The sequence below is a fragment of the Symphalangus syndactylus genome, chromosome 14 (genome assembly GCF_028878055.3).
Source record: "Symphalangus syndactylus isolate Jambi chromosome 14, NHGRI_mSymSyn1-v2.1_pri, whole genome shotgun sequence".
Classification (NCBI taxonomy): Eukaryota; Metazoa; Chordata; class Mammalia; order Primates; family Hylobatidae; genus Symphalangus; species Symphalangus syndactylus.
The window spans coordinates 61795386-61814672 of NC_072436.2; the positions used below are offsets into that span (position 1 = coordinate 61795386).

Consider the following 19287-nt stretch of genomic DNA (forward strand, 5'->3'; position numbering starts at 1 on the left):
AGGGTTGGGCTTCTTCTAGGCTGAATTCGGGGCAGATTTTCGCATTTGTTTTGCTCAGGTATTTATGGGACCAATTAATATGTTTAGCAACGTTGTCTGTGGGAGCAGTAGAGGAACTGAGAAGCTCACAAACTGTAAGAGATCCCCCAAACAGTCCACAGGTCTGAGGCAGCAGCACCTGGGAACCTCTGGGCTCCGGTTAGTCCTTCCTGACTTTGACGCGTTACAGCAGTGTCCAGACAGGGATATGTCGGGTCCTGTGGCAGGGTTCCCGTCAGGTGGGATGGTTTAGCCCCCCCATTTGCCTTCAAAGATCCCGAGATTATGCCGTCGCAGCGGCCAGGGCAGGAGTGGGTGCGTGGCAGGGACTGAGTCTAAGGCCTAGAGGCCCTGTCTAAAACAAAGCTGTCGCTGTCGCTGGGCCCTCTCTCCTTCAAGCAGCTATCATACAGCTATTCCCCTTCCTTGTTTTCAGACCCTCTTCTCTAACAGCCTGAACCTGCAAGCAGGGGCCTCCGTGGCAGCAGGGACGGTGTCTCTGTCTCGGCCTCCAAAGTACCCCGGAGTCTAAGAGAACTGGGGGGAGGATGGTGCGGAAGCAGCGCCTGCCTCCAAGGAGGGCCCGGGCGGCGCCTCCCGCCCCTCGGTGACCTTACGGGCCAAGGCTGTGAAGGGCAGGCGAGGCGACGCGGAGGGGCCGGGCGCTAGTGGTCCGCAGACAGCGCGGCGGCCCCCAGCGGGAGACGCGGCCTGGCGGGCCAGGACTGCGGGGTCGGGCGCCTCCGCGCGGTGCTCTGGGAGTTGTAGGCACTTGCCTCTCCTCTCTCCTTCAGCCACTGGCTCTCGAAATCCAAGGACCTACCAGTGGGTGGGCGCCTGTGACTCCCAGGCTGCGAACCCTGGGAACTCAGTTTCTTCAGAAATGCCCGAACCAGGACTGCTCCAAGGGTCCTCGCGCCCTCGCAGAAGGACTACGGGCCCCGGCGACCCCAGGGGCGGGGCTTCCGGCGCGCTGCCTTGTGGGCGCGGTAGTTCCGCCGGGCCTGGCTTCCGCCTGCCGAGCGGCCCGGGACCGCGGGCCGGACTACACTTCCCGTCGGCCCGCCTGCTCTCCCGATGCCGCCTTGGCGCTAGACGTTGGCAAGCAGAGTGTCTCCAAGATGGCCGCTTGGGGAAGGAGGCGTCTTGGCCCGGGTAGCAGTGGCGGCAGCGCCCGAGAGAGGTGAGATCCAAGGGCTTGTTGCCCCCAGTGCAGGCGGCTCAGGGGCCGGAGAGCCCAGCGCGGCCTCCGGGGGCTGCAGCAGCCTTCCTGCCCTGGTTTCCCCGGGCTCCCCCTACCCTCGCCGGGCATACGGGGTTCCAGTTCCGGAGGATCCGGGATCCGGGTGGGAGCGAGGTCGAAGGCCTCGGCGGAGAGCTTAGGGGAAGGGGCGTTAGCCGGGCTGAGTAAGGTAGGCAGCGGCCATGCGGGGCGGGGCCCGAGGCCGGGCCGTGCTGAGAGGAACTGGCGCCCAGCGCAGGTCTCAGGGACCCGCCTAGCTGCCCGCGGGCCGATCGGCTGCCGAAGCACCCCTCCCGCTTGGCCACGCGCGTGGCCATCTCGGCCGCGGTCCCCGACGTGTCGAGGAAGGCAGGGACCCCGGAGAGAGAAAGAAGGGGAAGCCTTCACAGAGCAGGGCGGCCGCGGCAGGGGTAGTTTGATCTGCACGTTTACCAGGGAGCTTTAGCTCCCGCCAGATGTGTCTCTTCCGGGCCCAGAGCCGGCCACTTCTTCGAGGGTCGATTCTGGAGACTTTTGGATGGTTCTGTGCAAGCGCTCCTGCAGTAGAAGTCCTTTAAAGTGACCTTTCCTAATGAATGGTATGTGGGTAGGGAGCTAGGAGCGTGTTTCTTCCAACAGGGACCTCCATTTGAATAACTGATTTCTAGAAGATGAGATTGGAGTAGTTTCCGTGTTTCACGTTCAAGTTGCAGTTTTTGCTTCTGGGAAGCAGTTTCAGCTAGTGGAAACCACTAGAAGCTGTTCAGCCACTAGAAATTTGGGAGAGGATGTATTGGTGGAGCCACCTGGATTAATTGTCCGCTAAAGCTTGATTGTTATAGCAGCGGTCAGCTAAAAAGGAAAGTTTTGGTTTTGCTGGTTCTCGTCCCCCCCCCCCCCCCCGTCTTTTTGGTGAGGATTGTCTAACAGAAAAGTTATCTTCCTCTCAACTACTCTGCATTATTCGTTTTCTGTGACTGATTCCATCCCGTGTTCATTGCTATTGCTTGCCAGATGGCTTTCCCAGCTGGGAAGATTCTTCCTGTTTGGCAGTTGTGATAGAATCCTTTAGCTTGCTTGCACTTTATTCTTTAGCCCAGTTACCCAATGTTGCCCATTCTGCATTTCCTCTTCCTTGGAAAAGCAGTGGTAAACACACTTTTGTTTTTCTAACTCCGGCCTGGTATTTCTTAGATTGGACCATTTAAATAAGTTACGTCAATGGTTTTCGGATGCCCAAACTAGCAAACATTTTCAAGATATTCAATGCAAACAGTAATAGGAAATAACCTGTTTAGAAAACAAAGTATTAGAAACGTACGCCCTCTTGTTGGACTAAAAGCAACTGAAAAGAGCCGGATAGGGATGCCTCAGGCAGGGAACAGGAGCCTTGCCAGCACAGGTTAAGCTTTTATTGATCTAAGAAAATAGATGCTGAGAATTGTTTTTGCTTTGGCTTGAGACAAGTATGTATTCAAAGTGGAGTCTGCAAATTAGCAGTGCATAGGCTGGATCCAGTCCTTGACTGTTGAACCTCAACAGTTTTTAAGAGAATTTAAATTAGTTGCCAGCAGATTTCATGTAAAACGCTCCCTGAAAAGCTGGGTAGTGGCCGACTCTTTTTGGTCAGGACAAGTGCTCTCCAGTTCTTGGTTCCTCACCTGACAGCTTGACTCAAATCACCTGTCAGCTTGACTCAATGCATTTACCTGCTTGGTCTCTGTAGGTGTTCAGGTTGCACCTTTGGCCTGCAACTGAAGGCTCTACTCACACACGCAGATGTTGTGTGTCAGCAGGAATGTGGCATTTGGTTTTGTAGTTTGGATGTCACCATCTACTCCCGTAGATAACGTGGTATGGGTGGAGACTACCTCTCTGTTTGCTTTTGCTGTAAACCCCTGGCCAGGTTCTGTTGGAAGAGTCATTTCCCCGAGCCCAGCTTCCCTAAGCTCTTCCTATGCTGAGCAGGGGATGGAAACATAACCCGCTGTGGGGCTAGCGAGCTGACTTCTGGGCATCCCTCCATTCCTGCTCAGTTGGTGATGACTGTTCAGGTGGGGCAGGGCGGATTAGCTGATGGCCCAACACTCTAGATTATGAGATCCGAGTGTATTATTGGCTCTTATGACTGAAGTAGGCTGTTTATGGCTCTCTAAAATGACTTTGTTCCATGTCACATTTGTGCGGACTCAAATCTCAGCTCCGTATTATACAAGTGCTCTCTCCCGTTGCTGCTCACACCTGGTTAGCATCTGCTTTTGCTAAAGCTGTGGGTAACATTGTCTGGTTTGGGGAAGGGGCTAGAACAGAGCGACACTTTGGGCAAACTTGCCAGATTTGCCAGCGGCTACCAACTCTGAAGCATGCATTGTACTTAAAGGCCCCACCCAGCGCCAGATTGCCTGCAGTATTACTGCCGGCGCTGTGTGTTGGATGGTCCAGTTTAGCACGTGTAGTGTGTGGGTTCTTGCTTTACCTTGTTTAATCTAGAACCACAGCTCTAGAATTAGTGCCGAATTAACACAGCAGTTCAGTAGTCACCAGCCACATGTGGCAATTACATTTAATTCATTAAAATTAAATAAAATGAAGAATTCAGCTCCTCAGTCTCACTAGCCACATTTCAAGTGCTCAATAGCCACTGCTGGCTCGTGGCTACCATATTGGACAGCATAGATGGAGGACATTTCCATCATTGCAGAAAGTTATGATATGGACAGTGCTGGTTTCGACTAAAATAGGAGGGGTGGAAATAGCAAAATGGTAGTGCTTGCATGTTGATTTTTCTCTCCACTCCATTAAATCTAGGGAACCAACAGTGTTTGTAATGAAGAACATCAGACTCTGAGCTGTAACCTGAATTCTTGTCTAAAATTCAGCACACTGGCAACGAGCACATCAAACAGATTGCCACTTGTCCTGTCGGCGTCTTTGAGACACACTTGCCCATCTAGGAAAGCACAGTGCAGGTATCTGTGTTCTGCCACCGTGTGCCAGCCCGGACCAGCTCACAGACAGCCCCGCCTGTCTTACTTGGGCTGCTTGGCTTCACTCCCTCAGGGCCCCTGAACCTCCCTGAGCCCTCCGTGATTGTTGGAATGTGAGTATAGCTGTGTGCTCTCGAGTTCCTGTTTTTATAATCACGTGAAGATGTACTTGATCTGCTTCTGAGCATGATATGAGGCAACCTGGGGTGTGCAGAGGGCCAGATGCATGGGGCTAAAGGTTCAGGTTTAGGGCGAAGTTATTTGTTGTGGCCTGCCCCTCCCCTGGCTTGCGCGGCCATCTGCTCCAGCGTTTTATAGGCAGCCAGTTTCCTGGGCTGACTTCCATGGCTTTCCTTGCCATGCTTTATTCCCCAGGACCTGTCCTCTTTGTGAGCTCAGGTGTGCCTGGTCCCAGGTGGCCCTTGCAGGTTCATTCAGTGAGCAGATGGAGCACAAGCCCCAGGGGCAGGTTGGGTCATGGTCCTGGGGTGACAGCTTCCCTTTCTGATCTGATCCTTCCCTTTTAGACTCTCAGGGTTTGGGAGTATTTAATCTCTCTTGAAAGACTCCTATGCTCACTTTTGTGTGTGGCGGGAGTTTTTGTTTCCTTCTGGCTGGGATGAGATGAGCGGATACGGGATCTGCACCCAAGTGTGTGGGGGTTTAGCCACTGGTTGTGAGGCTCTGCTCAGCTGCTTAACAAAGGCAGAGTCACATGTTCTGGCTGCAGAAGTTGGATTCGTAGGTAAGGATGGGGTTCATCCTCTTCAGCATTGATGTGCCTTCAAGTTTTCAAGAATTTGTTTTCCTTGGTTCACTCAGGCAGCCTGGATTCCAAGTGCATTAATTTGTGCCTCGGTGGTTCAGTCCTTTAGGTCATGTTCCAGGGAAGGCCCCCCTTTCTGAAGAGGGGAGGGCTGCGCCTGGGTCCACAGAGGTGGGGAGGTGGCTCCTCTGCCCCGGCTTGTCGGTGTGCACCTGTTCTTCAATGAGCGAGGTACGGGGGTGGGAGTTGGGCAGCGCTCCACGACCGAGCGCACCCAGGAACCTCCCGGCTGCCACGGTGTTCCGCCCTGGTGCCAGCAGCCACTTTATGGGCACAGTTCTCAGGAAAAGCTGACAGCCATGTAGTAGTCATAACAGTTCTTCAGAGCAGGGCTGTCCAGTAGGAGTTTCTGGCATGACAGACTCCTTCTGGCGTGTCCCTGCAGTCCATTAGGGCAGCCATTAGCCACATGTGGCTCTGAGGAACTGAGGTTTCATTTATTTATTTTATGAGACAGGTCTGGCTCTGTCACCTAGGCTGGAGTGCAGTGGTGTGATCTCGGATCTCTGCAACCTCCGCCTCCTTGGCTCAAACCATTCTCCCACCCCAGCCTCCCGAGTAGCTGGGACCACAGGCATGCACCACCACACCCAGCTCATTTTTGTATTTTTTGTAGAGGCGGGTTTTTCACCATGTTGTCTGGGCTGGTCTTAAAATTTGTGGGCTCAAGGAATCCACCCGCCCTGGCCTCCCAAAGTGCTGGGATTACAGGCGTGAGCCACTGTGCCCGGCCAGGAACTGAATTTTTTACGATGTCTAATTTTAATTAATTTAAATGTCAACAGCCACATGTGCCTTAGGCAGAGGGGCAGTGCTTGGCGACTGTTCCTGTCTTCACCGCAGTCCCCTGGGAGAGCCAGGGCCTCTGGCCCCGTTTGACAACATGGGGAACTGGCTCAGACGGGCCGGGTGTCTTGCCCTAGGACACAAAGCCAGTAGGCAGCTGAGAGGGAACTTGAATCCACCCTCTCGACTCCCACACTTGGTGCGCCATGTTCCTGCTCCCCAGATAGAAGGGCTGCGCAATTACCAGTGTGCAGAATAGGAAAGTGTCCTGTGAAGCAGACGAAAGGGCTGGGTGCCCTGTGAAAGTTCCTTGGCCTGTGGGAGCCGTCCTCAGGCCGTGGGGCCACATGCCCGTGACTTTGAGTCTGGGGCACGGGCTTTCACTGCTTCAGTCCCATGCTTTCTGTGGGTCCCAAAGAAGCAGGACTTAATTAGGCAGAAGCGGGTGGAGGTCCAGCCCAGCACCTCCTGTATCATAGGTGATCAAGTGGCCCTTTCACTAAGCAAAAAGCAACCTGACGGATGGGTTGACTTTTTTCCGGTACCAGTTCGCTTAATAACCATAATTGTTTTTATTTGACTTTTTTCCAGTACCAATTCTCTTAATAACCATAATTGTTTTTCTCCTCCTGTCACTCCTGTGGCTCATGCCTGTAATCATTACAAATGTCCCTCCAACTTGTGTCTTTTGGAATCCTATTACATTCAGGTCCAGTGCTGGGGAAACTACAATGAAAATGCAGCCTCTGCCCTCATTGAGCTTCAGGCTTGCCTGTGAGCCCAGGCCCCACTCCATGAGGGGGCCTAATGTGGCTGCTTCCACTCAGATTTGCCTCTGTTGGGTCTCTCAGAACCGGGAAGGTGATGGTGGCTGGCCTGGCAGCTTAGCCAGTGTTTGCTCAAGGGAAACAGGGAGCTGGAACTGTCCTCTTTCTGGGTAGGACTACGGGTACACACCAGCATGACACCTCAGCCATGAGAACCTGCCCACATCCAGACTTCTGCCTTTCATGGACACCGAGAAGGTTCTGGAGCAGGCAGTGAGCCACCTCCCGTTCTTCTTGGCAGTGGAAGGAGGCCCTCCCACGGGTATCTGGTCACTTTACCTCAAGGGATACAGGGTTGAACAGAATTTTTCTTTTTAAGAATAAGTTTATAATTATTTTTCCCATTATGAAAGAAACACTTTGGCCGGGCATGGTAGCTCATGTGTGTAATCCCAACACTTTGGGAGGCCGAGGTGGGTGGATCACGAGGTCAGGAGATTGAGACCATCCTCACTAACACATGAAACCCCGTCTCTACTAAAAATACAAAAAGTTAGCCAGGCGCGGTGGCGATTGCCTGTAGTCCCAGCTACTCTGGAGGCTAAGGCAGGAGAATGGCATGAACCCGGGAGGCAGAGCTTGCAGCGAGCTGAGATCGTGCCACTGCACTCGAGCCTGGGCGACAGAGCGAGACTCCGTCTCAAAAAAAAAAGAAACACTTTTTTTTTTAAATACAGAAAAGCATGAAGAAATTGACAAGTCACCTATTAGGCCACCATCCAAAGAAAACCACTGTTGATCTATTTTCTTTTTTCTTTTGAGACGATGTCTTGCTCTTGTCCCCCTGGCTGGAGTGCAGTGGCGTGGTCTTGGCTCACTGCAACCTCTACCTCCTAGGTTCAAGTGATTCTCCTGCCGCAGCCTCCCGAGTAGCTGGGATTACAGGCACCTGTCAGCACGCCCGGCTAATTTTTGTATTTTTAGTAGAGATGGGGTTTCACCATGTTGGCCAGGCTGGTCTCAAACTCCTGACCTTGGGTGATCCGCCCACCTCAGCCTCCCAAAGTGCTGGGATTACAGGCGTGAGCCACTGCGCCCAGCCTGAGCTATTTTCATGTATAGCACCTTTGATACTTTGTCTTATATATCTTGCCTTAGGGGTTTTTTAAATTATATTATTGAGATGGAGTCTCGCTTTGTCACCCAGGCTGGAGTGCAGTGGTGCAGTCTCGGCTTACTGCAGCTTCTGCCTCCCGGGTTCAAGCGATTCTCCTGCCTCAGTCTCTCAAGTAGCTGGGACCACAGGCATGCGTTACCACGCCCAGCTACTTTTTGTATTTTTAGTAGGGACATAGTTTCACCACATTGGCCAGCCTGGTCTTGAAGTCCTGACCTCAGGTGATCTGCCCGCCTCAGCCTCCCAAAGTGCTGGGATTACAGGCGTGAGCCACCATGCCCAGCCTTATCTTAGATGTTTTAAAGTTATATGTTAAACACATCAAAAGTTATGTTTACAATATGTGAAAAGTAATAAACATGCCACAGCATGATGGCCCTTGAAAACATAATGCAAAATGAAAGAAACCAGTTGTTGAAGACCTTGAAAACATAATGCAAAATGAAAGAAACCAGTTGTTGAAGACCACGTTACAGGATTCTATTTAAATGAAATGCCCAGAATTGGCATATCCAGAGAGTCGGGAAGCAGACTGGTGGTTGTGGAGGGCTGGGAAGGGCTGGGGAGATGTGAAGGGACCACTAATTGGTACAGGGTTTCTTTCTGAGATGATGAAAATGCACCAGGATCAGTTATGCTGTTGGTTGCACAAATTTGGGGAAAGCCACCTCATCGTTCACCTCCGATGGGGGAGTTGCTCTGTGAATTCTATCTCAGTAAAGCTGCCATTAAAAAATACAAATCAGGGGCCGGGCGCGGTGGCTCACGCTTGTAATACCAGCACTTTGGGAGGCTGAGGCGGGCGGATCACGAGGTCAGGAGATCGAGACCACGGTGAAACCCCGTCTCTACTAAAAATACAAAAAATTAGCCGGGCGTGGTGGCGGGCGCCTGTAGTCCCAGCTACTCGGAGAGGCTGAGGCAGGAGAATGGCGTGAACCCGGGAGGCGGAGCTTGCAGTGAGCCGAGATTGCGCCACTGCACTCCAGCCTGGGGGACAGAGCGAGACTCCGTCTCAAAAAAAAAAAAAAAAAAAAAAAAAAAAAAAAAAAAAAAAAATACAAATCAGGCCAGGCATGGTAGCTCATGCCTGTAATTCCAGCACTTTGAGATCACCTGAGATCAGGAGTTTGAGACTAGCCTGGCCAACATAGAGAAACTCTGTCTCTACTAAAAATACAAAGTTAGCCGGGCGTCGTGGCACGTGCCTGTAATCCCAGCTACTTGGAAGGCTGAGGCAAGAGAATCACTTGAACCCAGGAGGTGGAGGTTGCAGTGCTCCCAGATTGCGCCACTGCACTCCAGTCTGGGTGACAAGAGTGAAACTCCATCTCCACAAAATAAATAAATAAACAAATAAAGAAAAATAAAGAAAATGAGGCCAGGTACAGTGGTTCTTACCTGTAATCCCAGTGCTTTGGGAAGCCGAAGTGGGCAGATCACTTAGGAGTTCGAGACTAGCCTGGCCAACATGGTGAAAACCCCGTCTCTACTAAAAATAGAAAAATTAGCTGGGTATGGCAGCACATGTCTGTAGTCCCAGCTATTTGGGAGGCTGAGGCAGGAGACTCGCTTAAGCCCGGGAAGCGGAGGTTGCAGTGAGTCGAGATAGCGCCGTTGCGCTCCAGCCTGGGCGATGGAGCGAGACTGTCTCAAAAGAAAGAAAACGGAAAATAACAAGTGTTGGTAAGGATATGGAGAAATAGGAACCCCTGTGCGCTGCTGGTGGGAATGTACAGTGGTGCAGCTGCTCTGGAAAACAGTGTGGAGGTTCCTCAAAAAACTAAAAAATTGAACTGCTATAGGATCCAGCAATTCCACTTCTGGGTATATATACCCCCCAAAAAAAGCAGGGACTCAGAGAGATGTTTGTGCACCCATATTCACAATAGCCAGTGGTGGAAACCGAAGTGTCCATCACAGATGGATGGATTAACAAAATGTGGTTTATGCATACGGTGGAACATTATTGAGCCTTAAAAAGGAAGAAAATTCGGATACATGCTACAATATGGATGAACCTTGAAGATTAATTATGCTCTGTGGAATAAGCCAGACACAAAAGGGCATATACTATATATGATCCCACTTGTATGAAGTACTTGTATAGTCAGATTCACTGGGGTAGAAAGTAGAATGGTAGTTTGCAGGGGATTAGGGTTGGTGGGGAATGGGGGGGTCATTTCATGGGTAGAGTTTCAGTTTGGGAAGGTAAAGGAATCCTGGAGGTGGATGGTGGTGATGGTTGTACATCAGTGTGCATGTGCTTAGTGCCACTGAACTGTACGCTTAAAAGTGCTTACGGTGGTATATTTTATGTGTATTTTACCACACTTTAAAAAAGACAAAGTGATAGACACGTGTGCTCCCCACCCAGCATGATAAGAGAACTAGTGTTACCCTGGCCCGCCTCCTTCTGCAGCAGAGACCCTGTGGCCCAAGTGCGCCACAGCACCCTTGCTGTCCTTATAGTTGGCTTTCAGTGGCACGTCCCTGAGCTCTGCTGCCTTAGAATGTGTGAGAGTTGTATCCCTGGCTCAGGCCACTGGAACTGATTCATGTCACTCATGGAGGAGGTGTGATTCTGCTCTCCCCGCTCCTGTCATCTTTTGCTCTCGCTGAACATTCCTGCGCTGAACCTTCTTGTGCAACTCTTGCCTTTTGGGGAGACGCCTCCAGACTGTGGCTGCTGGGACAGGCACAGGCTGCCCACATCCCAGAGGGGCCGTGGAGTTGCCCTGCTGAGTTTTCACTGTGACCGCCTTTTAACTGGAATGCTAGTGTTGCCAGGGGATTCCTTTGCTGACTTCAAGAGAGCTGATTGAGTTGGGCTCAAAAGTGGAGAGGTGAGGGCCTGAAGGCTGACTCTGGTTGAAGGCTGATGGAGGAAGTTCAAGACGCCCACTTTACAAGTGCCTGTAAGCTATCCTGAGGCAGCAGAGGGCGGTCCCATTCAGTGTCTGCAGCAGTACCCTGAGATGCTGGAACAGGCTGACCCCTGCTCTCAGCGCTAAAGGCTCAGAGAATCCAAAGCGCTCTCAGTGCTGGCATGGTATGTTTAGGATTGTGACACTGATCCTTTTACTTTTCTTCTTCCATATGTTAAGACCCACTTCCGACAGTGATCTTTAAGTACCAGAGATAATGCCAGATTCAAAAGGATCAAAAGTCATTTACTTAGAAAGAGCCTCCCTTCCTTTTCTTTCCTGAGCCCCTCAGTTCCCTCCCTAGTGGCCAGTCATAAAAATCAGGTCTTTGTGTATCCTTTCAGAAATGTTCTGTGCATATAAAAGCAAATAGAGACTTTTAAAAATACACTACAGATAGCATACTGTAAACACTCTTCTGAACCCTGCCTTTTCCCCTGAACTTGCTTTCACTTGGAGACTTTGCTGTTACTGCTGCTACCTTTTTCTCTTTCTTTCTTTTTTTTTTTTTGAGACGAGTTTTACTTGTTCCCCAGGCTGGAGTGCAATGGTGTGATCTCAGCTCACTGCAACCTCCACCTCCTGTGTTCGAGCAATTCTTCTGCCTCAGGCTCCCAAGTAGCTGGGGTTACAGGCACGTGCCACCAAACCCGGCTAATTTTTGTATTTGTAGCAGAGACAGGATTTCACCATGTTAGCCAGGCTGGTCTCGAACTCCTGACCTCAGGTGATCCACCCGCCTTGGCCTCCCAAAGTGCTAGGATTACAGGCATGAGCCACCGCACCTGGCCACTTTTTCTTTTTCTTTCTTTTTTTTTTTTAAACATAGACTCTATTAATTCCTCTCTTACTGGTCATTTCACACCTGCAATGAAAAGCAAAAATACAGTCCCTTAGGAAGCCCAGGGCTCAAAAGATTCCAACTAGCTCTTACTTAAAAAAAAAAAGAGAGAGAGAAAAACCCCCATGCACCAGGGTTCAGGTCACCCAGGTCCTAAGGCCCATGGGGCCAGTTGGGGGGCAGCTGGTGATGCTCTGCAGTGGTTTGAGACAACCTTCTGACTGGGTTCTTTCCTTCATTAGGTTTTGTTTGACCCACAAGCAGAAGCAAGCCATATACAGGTGGCTGCTGGGTGGTCAGGTGCTGGCTGGACGTGGCTGTCTCCTGGGAGTACTCGGCAGTTTCTTTTTTCTTTTTTCTTTTTTTTCTGTCACTCAGGCTGGAGTGCAGTGGCACAATCTTGGCTCACTGCAACCTCTGCCTCCCAGGTTCAAGCGATTCTTGTGCCTCAGCCTCCTGAGTAGCTGGAATTACAGGTGCGCAGCACCACGCCTGGCTAATTTTTGGTAAAGACGGTTTCACCATGTTGGCCAGGCTGGTCTCGAACTCCTGACATCAAGTGATCTGCACACCTTCGCCTCCCAAAGTGCTGGGATTACAGGCGTGAGCCACCGCACCTGGTCATGGCCACGAGTTTCTGAAGTAAGAGAAGTCCAGCAGTCCCTGTCAGCAGTGCAGACCTAAACCCAGGGGCCCAGCAGCGACAGCTAAAAAACCTGTGTCTACACTGACAGCACCCCACTCCCACCAGTGTACCAGGAAGTTGGAGTGCTGACTGCCTGGTCATGGCTGGGTGAACTCCAACAGAGGGAACCTGCAGCTTTGTGTGCGTCTGTGTGTGTTTTGGTTTGAACCTTGCCGTCTCCGTATAGGGTCTGTTGCCTTATAGAATCCTAGAAATCCACTTCCCTAGACTTCACGTGTTGTCCTTTCCCAGTGGAAACCGAGATTCCCTTTGCCTAACTGGCTTTAAAAGCAGAATTGGTGAGCCTCTGGCCTCGGCGCCGTTGTGCAGGACCCTGCCTTTGTTTGAAAGCAGTGTGGCTTATGCCCTTTGTGTTTCTGCTGTGGATAGGTGTCTTAGACAGTGGGCAGCAACAGTGCCCGGCCCACGTGAAGACACTGAGGCTGCAGGAGGCCGGGGCCATGGTTTCACAGGCGGGTGGGGGCGGACCCACGCCACCATCTCAGGATGTGTGCTGGCGAGTGCCCCATGTCCATGTGCTTGCTCACTGCTGTGTCATTCACAGGACTGCCCACAGCCGAGGGCAGAGGATGCCCGGTCTCCTCACTCCCTGTGCTGGGGGGCGAGCCACACCTGGCAACAGCAGTGAGGTGGGAGGGAGCCTGGAGGGCCTTGGCTTCTCGCTGCTTCCAGGCTGGTTGGGACTCATGGACGCACCTATCCATCCGTCCCAGCAAGCGTTGGAGCCTGCAGAGGGGTCTGGGTGGATGTGGGTGCCAGCTGGGCTTGCAGGGGGGCCGGAGGGGGTGAGGGGGTGGGATTTGCCCACTGCTGTGTTTCCAGATGGGGCAGTCTGTTCTAGGGCCGGGGTTTCCACTGGAATTTCCTCTGTGGGACCAACAGTGGTTTTCACTACATTTAGGATGGCGCTGGCCTGCTGGGCAGAGAAAGGCACCGCACTAGGGTGGATTTGGGTGTTGGCGAGAACATTGTGTAACCCCAGCTTGACACCTCCCTTTTGCTTTGAGTGTTCCTGAGGGAGGAAGCCCGCCTCTGGTGCCCGCCCCAAGGTGTCCCTGGCCTGGCTTTGACAGTCAGTAGGATGCACAGCTGACTTGGAAGCAACTCCATTTCGGTCTCAAGATGGGGACACAATTTGGCCCTCCACCCCTACCTTGTTATCTGGCCTCTCTGCTCCTGTTGGCTGATGGACTTGAGACCAGAAGGGAGTTTTCTTGGCCAGGAGTGCTCCCACCTGAGAGTGGAGGCCCCGCCCCTCCGTGTACACCCAGGGCCACAGCCAGCCCATTGCGCCGCTGCCACTCATTTCTCATATGAGCACGTAGGGGCACTGCTCGACCTTCAGCCTTCCAAAGCCAGTGAAGACCCTGCTTTGGGTGTGCTTGTTTGCTGTAGTTGTCTTCTAAAATGCTGAATCTGGCTGGATGCGGTAGCTCATGCCTGTTAATCCCAGGACTTTGGGAGGCCAAGGCGGGTGGAACACTTGAGCCCAGGAGTTCGAGACCAGCCTGGGCAACATGGCATAACCCCATCTGTACAAAAAAATTTGTTTACTTAGCCAGGCAGCCAGGCGTGGTGGCACACACCTGTAGTCCCAGCTAGTTGGGAGGCAGAGGTGGGAGGATCTCTTGAACTCGGGAGGTCGAGGCTGCAGTGAGCAGAGATCACACCACTGCACTCCTGCCTGGGTGACAGAGCAGGAACCTGTCTCAAAAATAAAAACTGTTGAATCCTGCCTGGGAGTAACAGCTGGCCTCTCCCTCACCTCTCTTCTAAGACCAAATGGAAAAACTCCACCAAGAACTTTAGAAGGAAGACCCTCCTTTCCCCATTTCATAAGCTGCTCGTGCAGTCTTACAGTAACAGCTCATCAGTTCATCCCTGGCAAGGCAGCCGCGACACTGGCACACAGTCACAGGCAGCTTGGCAGCAACCCATGTTTAGGAGACTCTTGTCCCACCCTCAGGGAACTGATTTCTCCCCAGTGCATGCAGTTTAATTAGGGCCTATGATTGAATTAGGAGGCTTTGCCTTAGCCCAGCCTTGTTACAGTGACTTTTTCAGGATAAAGAATTCCGTTTGCCCAAGTCCAAGCCAGTGCCTTTTATGAAAGTGGTTCCCACGGGGAGGGGCGGGGGGTTGTGCTGGTTGAGGTCAAGACATGCATCCCCAGTCCCAGGGGGAAAGCCCTTTGTGTGGTCTCCGTGGCAGTGTTTCTTACGCAAATGAGTGGCATCTGCTGGTGGTGCAGGGGCCTGGGCCTACAGGGCCAGAATTGGTGGCATTGCTGGGCTGGATGTTTTGAAGCCCCTCAGTTGACCCTCCTGCTTACTAAATTTGGAGCCCACTACTGTTCTCGAAGCATTGTCTTTTCCTAATTCAGGGAAAGGGTCGCTTTTCCTATGCAGTGGGCTAGTGTCCTGGGTCTCCTGTTATCTCCTCCGCAGTGGGGAGGAGCAGGGGGCTGCTGCCGGCCTGGGAAGGGCACCCAGGGCTTGTGCAGCCTGGCCTCCAGGAGAGCCAAAGGAGTTTGGATTTCAGTCACCCAAGGCAAAGCTCTTCCTTTCTGCCTGTGTTCTGCAGGCCCAGGATGACTACTCAGGAACCATGCGGAGGGCAAGGGCTTAGCATTATCTGTCTTGAGGTCTGTGGTTTCCAGTGAAGAATCCTCTTGCAGTTGCCCTGATTAACTAAGAACGGCTTTCAGGCTGTTGGCCCTGTGCTGCCATATGTGCTCATATGATTGCCGAATCGTTCTTTCCCCTTTAGGCTCCTTTGATGACTCAGATCAGTTGGTCCACAGCCTTAGGCTAAACACCAGGCCTGTGTTTGTCATTTTAAAAGTCGAGGTACTCCTTTTCCTGCCTTTTTATATCTTTTTTTTTTTTTTTTGAGGTGGAGTCTTGCCCTGTCACCCAGGCTGGAGTGCAATGGCACGATCTCGGCTCACTGCAAGCCTCCCAGGTTCAAGTGATTCTCCTGCCTCAGCCTCCTGAGTAGATTACAGGGATTGTAGGCACGCGCCACCACACCTGGCTAATTTTTTTTGTATCTTTAGTAGAGATGGGGTTTCACCATGTTGCCCAGGCTGGTCTCGAACTCCTGACTTCATGATTCCCCCCGCCGGCCTCCCAAAGTGCTAGGATTACAGGTGTGAGCCACCGCGCCCAGGCTTATTTCACTATTTTCAGGAAAAATCCTTTTTACTGATTGTCTTGTGTTGGGATCTAAAGGAGATGAGGACCTAAGTGAGATGTGCTCTCCGCAGTGCAGGCTCAGACCTCCCCCAGCGCTGAAACACAGTTAAGTGCTCCTCAGCCTAATCATCCTGTCTCTCTCTCTCCCTTTCCTGCCCCCTCCATCAAAAGGGTGAGCTTGTCGGCCACAGACTGCTACATTGTGCACGAGATCTACAATGGGGAGAATGCCCAAGACCAGTTTGAATACGAGCTGGAGCAGGCCCTGGAAGCCCAGTACAAGTACATTGTGATTGAGCCCACTCGCATCGGCGACGAGACGGCCCGCTGGATCACTGTGGGCAACTGCCTGCACAAGACGGCCGTGCTGGCGGGCACCGCCTGCCTCTTCACCCCGTTGGCGCTGCCCTTAGATTATTCCCACTACATCTCCCTGCCCGCTGGTGTGCTGAGCCTGGCCTGCTGCACCCTCTATGGGATCTCCTGGCAGTTTGACCCTTGCTGCAAGTACCAAGTGGAGTACGACGCCTATAAACTGTCGCGCCTGCCTCTGCACACACTCACCTCCTCCACCCCGGTGGTGCTGGTCCGGAAGGACGACCTGCACAGAAAGAGACTGCACAACACGATAGCACTGGCCGCCCTGGTGTACTGTGTAAAGAAGATTTACGAACTCTATGCCGTATGATTTCAGTAGAACAGGGAGCGAAGCAAAACCACCCGGCCCACAAGAGACAACAGAGTATTCAGATCGCCACACTCTGTGAGGCAGCAGAGCCTGGGAAGGTGTTTGGCTTAATATTTGTTATTTTTAAAAAATAACAGATCACGGGTGTACCCAGGGTTTTTCAGCTCATTACACTAAGATGTGGATTTCCATAACCCAAGAGGGGGGTCTGAGGCTGTGGAAGTCCGACTGGGCAGTGGAATGCTGATGGAGGCAGACGCTGCCGAGGGGGTGTGGACGTGCTTTGGGGGAGGTCTTTAAGTCTATTGTTTAACTGTACCATCCAGAGCCCACCAGAAGCTATTGACCATTAAAATTATGAGAATTTCAACTCCCGCTGTTCTCTCTTTCCATGACTGCCCGCAGCTGCTGCTGCACATCTGCTCTGGGTGGTGGCTTACACGTGGAAGGAGCAGGTGCCGTGGTAGCCACCCTGCCCTGCTTCTAGCTGCGGCCCAGTGTTACCACTTACAGCGACAACAAGCCTAGATCCAAGGTAGTCCTGGGGCCAAACCTCGCCCAGGAGCAGTCTCCTGGCTCACCTTGGCCTCATCATTCCGAAGGCCAGCACTGCCACCATGCTGTTCAGGAACATGGTAGGGTAAGGTGACGAGGCTTGGAGGCCTTTGGGTCTCCACTTGGGTTCACGTAGGGGAACTCTGGGCTCCAGGATCACTCTTCAGAGATCTGAACACCTGTGTTTCCTTTGAAGCACCAAAACTCTTCCTGCTGTGGACCCTGAGTTTATTAACCCATTGCCCTAGGCTGACAGAAGAGCCCTCGGAGCAATCTTGGAAGCACCCCCTGGCCTCAATGCTCCCTGTTCCACAGGCGCCAAGCCGGTGCTTCTCCCTCACACCAAAAGGTAGACTGCATCACCTGCCATATTTCCTGTAAGGCAGGGGTGGCCAATCTTGACTTCCCTGTGCCACATTGGAAAAAGAATTGTCTTGGACCAACATAAAATACACTAACGACAGCTGATGAGCTAAAAAAAAAAAAAAAAAAATCACAAAAAAGTAATGTTTCAAGAAAGTTTACAAATTTGTGTTGGGCCACATTTAAAGCCGTCCTGGGCTGCATAAGGCCCGTGGGCTGCTGATTGGTGATTGGACAAGCTTGCTCTAAGGCCTTGGGTAAATGGGAAATTCTCTCTTCCACAAAAAGGCTGGGGCGCCTGTCTTCACTTCTGCCTTCCTAAAGCCCCATTCATCCCTGAAGAGCCACATGGCACCTCCTTCTGAAGGCCAGTCTTTTTTGTGTTTTTTTTTTATTTTTTTAATTTTTTTATTTTTAGACAGTCTTGCTTTGTCACCCAGGATAGAATACAGTGATGTGATCGCGGCTCACTGCAGCCTCCACCTCCTGAGTTCAAGTGATTCTCCTGCCTTAGCCCCGAGTAGCTGGGACTATAGCTTTGTGCTACCATACCTGGATACTCTTTTGTATTTTTAGTATAGATGGGATTTCGCTGTGCTGGCCAGGCTGGTCTCTTAACTCCTGGCCTCAAGTGATCTGCCCGCCTTGGCCTCCCAAAGCATTGGGATTATAGGCGTGAGCTGCCGTGCCTGGCCAGGCCAATATTTAAGAGACAGCCAAAGTGGTTTCTCACCCAGTTTTAAAGGCTCCATCAGAAGACCTGATGTCACAGAGTAATTAAAGGGTGCATGGAAAGGATTCACGAGGGGTGATTGGGCCATTTTTTGCAGGGGAGATTCAGACCTTTTAAAGATTTTAAAAGGGACCCGTGGCCCACAAGAAGTTTAAGAAACTTTGATTTAATTCCAAGAGATTTAGAAATACTTATCACTCAGTTGAGTGCTGGGGGCATGACGGTGTTGGGTGTGCACCACTGTTTACGTGCAGTCTCTGGGCACTTGGAATAATGGTAAAGAGGGAACTGCCTTAGCCACACAACTGATCCCGTAAAAACATGCCTCATCTCGACAGCAGTGTGAGTTGAAATGCAGCTGCCCATGACCCCTCAGGTGTCTGAGTGCTGGCATCTGAGCCTGCTGGGCAGGTTTTTTTTTTTTTCTTAATAATGCCCAGGTTTGGAAAGGGAGCCCCATACCTGGCCTGGAAGTGCTCTGCCAACAAGTTAGATTTCATGGGGGAATTGACTAGAAGGCACAAGCCAGACAAGTCGAGGCAACCTCGAGTCAGCTGAGCAGGAGCCCTTCCCTGAAGTAGAAACCAGCTGCAAACGGGTAGCTCTTCCACCATTTCCCAAGCTGCACTGAACCAAGTGATTCTTGGATGTATTAACCTAGATTCTGAAATGCCATCTTAGTTATATGGCCCCTGGCCAGGGAGATGGGGATGAGGTGCTGGTGTGGACAGCAGGCAGGGGTTTCATGTGCCTGAGGCTGGCAGCGAGAAGTGTGCCTCCCTCCCCACTGTCAGTGCTGACTTCTCTGTTCCTGCCATTGTCCCGCCTAGATGATCAGTCATGGCAGAGCTGCTGACAAGTCGCTTATGGTCATCTGTGATATGTGACAGTACTTCTCAAGAAATAGCATTTGAAGGCTGAGTGCAGTAGCTCGTGCCTGTAATCCCAGCACGTTGGGAGGCTGAGGCAGGAGGACCATTAAATACTTGAGTCCAAGAGTTGAAGACCAGTCTGGGCAACATAGCAAGACCTGTCTCTACAAAAAAAAATTAGCCAGATGTGGTGGTATGCAAATGTGGTCTCAGCTACTCAGGAGTCTGAGGAGGGAGGATCGTTCAAGCCTGAGAGGTTGAGAATGCAGTGAGCTGTGATCTTACCACTGCACTCCAGCCTGGGTGACAGAGTGTGACCCTGTCTCCAAAAAATAATTTTTTTTTTTTTGAGATGGAGTCTCTCTGTCGCACAGGCTGGAGTGCAATGGCGTGATCTCGGCTCACTGCAGCCTCCGCCTCCCAGGTTCAAGCAATTCTCCTGCTTCAGCCTCCCAAGTAGCTGAGATTACAGGTGCCTGTCACCACATAGAGATGGGGTTTTGCCATGCTGGCCAGGCTGGTCTTGAACTCCTGGCCTCAGCCACCTGCCTCGGCCTCCCAAAGTGCTGGGATTACAGGCGTGAGCTGCCGCGCCTGGCCA

The 19287-nt window shown here is 51.8% G+C and overlaps 1 protein-coding gene across 2 annotated transcripts; it reads left to right on the forward strand.

Annotated features, from left to right (window-relative positions):
* The first annotated feature begins 970 nt into the window (after window positions 1-970).
* TMEM11 (transmembrane protein 11) lies at window positions 971-16533 on the forward strand. 2 transcript variants are annotated; one of them, XM_055242343.2, is made up of 3 exons: window positions 1072-1222; window positions 4070-4361; window positions 15647-16533. In XM_055242343.2, coding segments are annotated over exons 2-3 (519 nt in total). In that variant the 5' UTR covers window positions 1072-1222; window positions 4070-4359; the 3' UTR covers window positions 16164-16533. The 2 variants fall into 2 exon arrangements, with proteins under 2 accessions (XP_055098317.1, XP_055098318.1); XM_055242342.2 differs by lacking the exon at window positions 4070-4361 and having other exon boundaries at window positions 971-1222.
* The last annotated feature ends 2754 nt before the right edge of the window (window positions 16534-19287 follow it).

Excerpts from the sequence above, each read along its gene's own strand:
- TMEM11 (XM_055242342.2), top strand. The coding sequence starts at position 1,161 with ATGGCCGCTTGGGGAAGGAGGCGTCTTGGCCCGGGTAGCAGTGGCGGC. Across the intron at positions 1,223-15,646 it reads GGCGGCAGCGCCCGAGAGAG|GGTGAGCTTGTCGGCCACAG; the intron begins GTGAGATCCAAG and ends CTCCATCAAAAG.